The following is a 6,000-nucleotide window of genomic DNA, read 5'->3' as shown; positions in this document are numbered from 1 at the left end:
AATTTTATAGAGCATCTCTCAGGAGAGGACAAGAAATGGGTAATAAAGAGATGTAGATGGTATCCCTCAATTGGATGGCTAAGGGACAAACACACATGGCAAAGGGCCCTGGAGCCATCCCAGTCAATGGTAGTTCTGAGCAAGGGAGTTCTTTTTCCCCCCACTTATCAATGAAGCATTATTGCATAATGACTCCTATTCCCCAACGTCCTCCTGTATTGAAGGTGGACTTGGACCATCATCAGGGATCCGAAGACGCTCGCCAGATTTTTGGGTGTTCCAATTCCAGATTGGAATTTCACAGCCAAGGCTCATGTACGCCCTGGAAGAATTCAGTTCCCACTTTTAACCAGTTGTACCTGCTCATACCAATCTCCTTTCTAGTCATAACCAAAAGCCAAGGAGTCATTTCAGATATTTATTATCAAAAAACGTATTTGCTAAAAAAGAAATACAATAAAACAATCCAATGCTATATTACAGTTTTGATAGATAAAGGGAATAAATAGTTTTCTTAATGAACAGCCAAATGGTGAAATGGAAACACCGTATAGATTTGTATGCAAATACCCCAACTACATTCTTATTAAACAGATTAAACAACATTCATTGGCATCATCAAATAACAAGAGATTCATCTCCCTTCATGGCAATAAATTCTCTCACTCATGGCTACTATGGCGATTTTAAAATTATGGCCCAAATTCAGTATTCAGAGACACCAGGGTTAATCCAGAGTAAATGGTTTATTACTGGTGTAAAGGAGATCCCAATATGACCTTCAAATTCCAAAGGTCAAGGCCAAATCGAACACTGGCATAGCTCCTTTTAAGCTGTGGGATCACTCTCAAAACCCCACTTTGGATTCCAACAGGGAAACAGACTTTTCCTCAGGATCCCCAATTTAAGATCCATTTCCCTTTTTTCCTATAAACAAATGTTAACAAATAAGCTCCTGGTACCCAGTGGGCAATCTCTTCTAGACTGCCACAACCAGAAACTCAAACAAACAAGGAACTCCTTCTTTGGGCACTCTTAAAAAAATTTAATATAAGAGTCAATCTATACTTCCAAGCAGCCTCGGCATCATGGCACCAGGTTTTCCCCTCAGAGCTGAACTCTCCATTTTTAACTTGCTTTATGTTGCAGACATCAACTTCAGGGCAGCTTGGCTCAAGGTCCCAACCATGGCTGCTACCTCACCGTGGTCATTTACAGGCAGCCCTGACTTACACTGAGACACACAAAGTGCTTCTGAAATGATTGTACTACAGCAAAGTTTACATTTTGTAGGATACACTAAGCTCCTTTAAGGAACCCAATCCCACTCTTATGGGGCAGGATCAGGCCCTGTGTTCATAAGGTGCTGCCCAGGCGATTAAAGGACCTGCTTTTGCAGTGCAGAAGATACCTACCACGTCCCCATATGGCTCTGAGTACCTGCAGCTCTCATTGACCTTTCTGAGAGCGGAGGGTGCTCAAGGGCTGCAGCAAGAATATTGCACTGTCACATTGTCTAGTTCACGTCAGCAGTGATTGTCCTCCATGCCACCTCTAATTCCTGCAGCACAGGCTTGAAGTGCTGTTCCACAGAGGCAGTTCAGGCTCCATAACACAGTCCTGTTGCTACAGGACAAGATCAGATACTCCCAAGATTTGGCTGTTTGGGATGTCTTTGGTGTTATAAAGTTCTATTCTGACTCTGACTGGCTGTTACTTCTGATGCGTTTCAAATAAGACACAGTGCAAAATGCAAGCTTCAGAAGAAAAAAAACACATGACCTTCACTGAACAGTCCATTAAAAAGATAAAGAATCCAGGAAATCAAATCTCAGTAGTGGGGCAGGGAGAATAAGAGACATTTGGCAAATTTTAAAGGATTCCATTTGATTGTCTTAGTAAACCACATACGCTCCTTTTTAAGGATATTATTTGCAAATGTGATTCTAAACGAACAACTAATTGCAAACCAGTTGAAACTATAATCGCAGAACTTGCTGTACGAATACAACTTGAAGAATACACCCTGCGGTTACAAATTCCTTAGTGCTTTTTGCATCCAAGTTTGACTCAATGTTTTTTGTTTGCACAGAACAATGTAAATCCATTCAGACGGGTATTGTTTGCCACAAAAAGGACCAATTCCCACATCAGATACCCTTATTTGGCCATACTCTGCAGAACCAAAAGGCCAATTTTTAAAAACATGACTCAATTTAGCTCCTATTTATGAGATAATTGTAGCAAGCATGTAAAACACAATTATCATGTGAAGTTGCTGAGATGTTTGAGTCTGAAAATGTGCAGTAACCAATTGTCATATCCCCCTGTAAACACAATTTGTATTGCAATAAACCATGCCACATTTTTACACTGTATTGCTTATTTAGGAGATGTGCCATGTACATTTTTCGGGCTTAGTCTTTCAATGGACTTCTCCCAGCTCCTCCCTCCCACAGAATTCAGTGGGAGCAACGTTCAGTAACTCTCAGAAAGCATTCAGGGCCAGATATACAGAGGGAGTTAAGCATTTACAGAAGCAGATGGGCAGCTAGTGGGATTTTCAGAAGGGCATAAGCAGGTTAAGCTCCATACTCCCATTAACATCAACGAGAATTAGGTGTTTAACCTGCTAAGCGCTTTGGAAATCCCACTAGGCACCCGTCTCCATCAGGTATCTAAATACCTTTGAAAAATCTCAGCCTTTGTGCCTCAGAGGATCAGCCCTGTGGGCCAAATCCTGCTCCCACTGACATTAATGGCAAAAAATACAGATTTCATTAATGCAGAATTGGGTCCTTTCTTTGACAAGAGACAGGGTCACATCCTTCTGTCTTTATTTATGTGACTAGTCCCATTGGGCTAAACTGTGCCACAAGGGACAGATTCTTCCCCCATCAATATCAACAGCGTAGCTCCCGTTGATTTCAACAGGAGCAGGCTCGGTGTCCCTATTACACCCATGTAAACTCAGCCTAATTCTACTAGCTTGAACTGAAGCTCACCCTATAACTGACAGCAGAGTTTTGCCTCCTGATTTAATGGGACCGCCTAAGAGCAGGAGTAGTTCACTTTTTGTTCTGCTACCAGTTTTTTAAAAGCCCTCTCAAGAAGGAACTCAATTTGGTCTAAGGGTAAAAAAAAAAAAATTCACATTTACAGACAAAGCCCTGCACCAATTAAAGCAGCCTTAACTCTGCACACTGTGCAGATATTTTGCCTGTAACACAGACCTACACGATACTGTACCGCATTGCCAGCAACCACAAAGGGGCAGAGCTCAGGCTTTAACTGAGAATGTTCACACTCTTTTTCGGGGCATGTAAATATTTTGACATAGGTTCCCCATTTACGTATTGTAACTCTGTGCAAGAGTAAAACAAAGAAAAACTCTCCACTTGCCTTTTCAATTGCATTCGTGTAATGCTGCACACGCGATGAAACAGGTTTGGGATGAACATTCCCTTTTCTTTCTGCCTTTGTCTGCAAGTGCAAATATTATTTTCACTGAACTCTCCTTTCTATTTATTTCCTAAAAGTCGGCATCTGAATTAAACGGCTGGGATTCTGCTACACTTTGTTACATTCACATGACAGGACATCGGAGAGATGTTTGGAATGAATGCAGGCCATTAGTGCATATTGTCTAAAATTTGAATTAGACTCGGAACCTCTTTCTGCAATTAGATTAGGTCGCTTGTTGCATTCGTATTTACAGCCTGGAAAAGAAAGTGCAAGTGTACTCAACATCTGTATAGATTCAATCAAAAAGAGTGCTTTTGCCTTGCCTTGCATCTCGTACTAGCTAGTTACTAAACCCTAAAGAGACAGTGGGAGCCATCATGCCCATATTATGTGGCCACTGACTAATCCTACTAACCTAAAAAGGTACAAGTTAGTCATGCAGTTTATAGCTCAGATCTTGTACATTTGGTTCAGTGTTACTTAATGCTAAAAAAAGGATGGAATTAGAAAAAAAAATTCAAAAAAGAGGGCTATTTTGCCCGGTCTCATAGTTTCAACTACAACTGCATCTACAGGTGCTTTGAATGCTTTGCTTCCAACAGATTATTAGTACCTGTTTGGCAAGTGCATCAAAGTCACCTAGGCACCTGGTGAAAAATGGCATAGGAAAAATAAAGTCAGTGCGTTCCATCCTGCAAATCTTTACTCAAAGCCTTACTTCTGTGAGTAAGGCACTCAGACGCCATGTAGAAACAGACCCAGTTCTTGGATGAGTAAATGCTGGCGGTATTGGGCCCCGTGATATCAGCTTTTAAATGTGCAGATAGAAAAGCTTTTGCATACTATAGTATATACACAACTGTACCCCAGAATACATAGCATTGCTCTGATTCATAAGTGTATTTCAGCTTGGTTGTTGTTTGTTACAGCTGGGGAGGGCTTGCTTTTCAGTCCCTCTGTCGCACCTTTCGACACATCGGTGAACAGCAACCTCGGAGTCCACAGAGTCAGTAATATTCTTTTGTACTCCTTTCGGAAATTCTGATTGAGAAGGCCGTATATCATAGCATTGAGACAGCTGTTAAAATAGGCCATGAAGTAACTCAGGACAAAGAGCCATTCTGGAATTTTTGGCGCTACTTCCGAAGGATTAATAGAGACAGCAAGACCAATGAAGTTTAATGGCCCCCAGCACACTGCAAAGAGGACAAAAACCACAAACATGGTCAAAAAATTCCGAACATCAGCTGCTCTGAGCTTCTGCCTGGAGTCTTGTCTTACCCGGTGCTTGACTTGAATCACCAAAATCCAAATCCGTAGGTAACAGAATGACACTATAGACAGGGGGACTATAAAATGAACAACTACCACTGTTACGGTGTACGATGTACTTACAGTCTGAGCAAAGGTGCAGGAATAAATCCGGGGATCATATCGCAGGGATCCAACAAAAAAGTTTGGCACAATTGCCACCACTGTCAGTATCCAGGTCAGGCAAAGATAGCAGCAGGTGTTCTTCAGGTTGAAGAGTTTATCGTACCAGAGGCTATGGCAGATGTAGCAGTATCTGTTGATTGCTATGACCGTGATGTTAAAAATGGACCCAATGACACTTAAGCCCATGAGGAACCCACTGACTTGGCAGTGAACATTTCCCAGTGTCCAGCCATTATGGAAAATGGCACTCAGGATGAGAGGATAAGGGTACACTGCTACTACCAGGTCTGCTACAGACAGACTGACCACAAAGATGTTACCTACAAAAAAGGAAGAGAGATTGTGACAGGTTAGTGTAGGTTTGTATATGTCTATAGCAAAGCTACAAACTCCAGTTTGTTTTGTGAATGCCAGTTTGATTGTAAAATGGTTCTGGGCCTTCACCTTGGCCCTGTACCCTTCCCATCTTGAGCTGAAAACCTCAGGTGGTGTCCGGAGAAGTTTCTGCAGCCAGCGGAGGGCTAACAAAGGAAAGAGATCAAGGGTCATTAATCTGGATGTTCTTCCATTCAAATAGAAGCCCCTTAAGCACACAAGTTAGCCACTTCACAAAAAAACTAATTTTCCCAGGTGGGTTTTTAACCAAGCAACAGATCACTTGATAAGACTCTTGATGCAGATAGGGGTGATCACCTAACAAAGGGGGATTGCAACATTACAAAAAGAAGTCACTCCAGCATAGAAGGTGAGGAGCACACCAGGACCAGAGGCAGACAAGGAGGAATACTGGACCACTTGGAAAAGACATTGGCCAAAGGGCTCGTGGATTAGTGATGAAACAGATGGGGACTTGTGGGCAGGTTTTGTTGTTTTTTCTGGCTCTGTATAGCCCTTGTGCTAAGAGTAAAGTGTGCGTGTGTTTACCAATTCCTGGGCAGAGTCTGTGTGTCCCTTGCTTTCACTGCCACGGAGTCTGCAAAAGGGACAAACTACACCACAGGGTCCACGGTTTCAGTGGAACTCCGGGAGAGTTCAATAGCTACTGGGGAGGCTTGGGAGAGCTGGTGTTTGTTTCACTCCCGGAGCTGGTGCTTGTAC

At 42.4% G+C, this 6,000-nt stretch overlaps 1 protein-coding gene across 1 annotated transcript in view; it reads right to left on the bottom strand.

Moving 5' to 3' along the window:
* Positions 1–472: 472 nt before the first annotated feature.
* Positions 473–6,000, bottom strand: part of GPR50 (G protein-coupled receptor 50) — a 67,348-nt gene continuing 61,820 nt past the window's right edge. Inside the window, exon 2 of the mRNA XM_050964758.1 lies at positions 473–5,222. Within this exon, the coding sequence (XP_050820715.1) occupies positions 4,357–5,222 (866 nt within the window). The 3' untranslated portion in view covers positions 473–4,356. The remainder of the gene's footprint in view (positions 5,223–6,000) is intronic.

The sequence above is a fragment of the Gopherus flavomarginatus genome, chromosome 8 (assembly GCF_025201925.1).
Source record: "Gopherus flavomarginatus isolate rGopFla2 chromosome 8, rGopFla2.mat.asm, whole genome shotgun sequence".
Lineage (NCBI taxonomy): Eukaryota > Metazoa > Chordata > Testudines > Testudinidae > Gopherus > Gopherus flavomarginatus.
The sequence above is the reverse complement of the archived record's forward strand: the minus strand, read 5'-3'. Positions and strand labels throughout refer to the sequence as shown.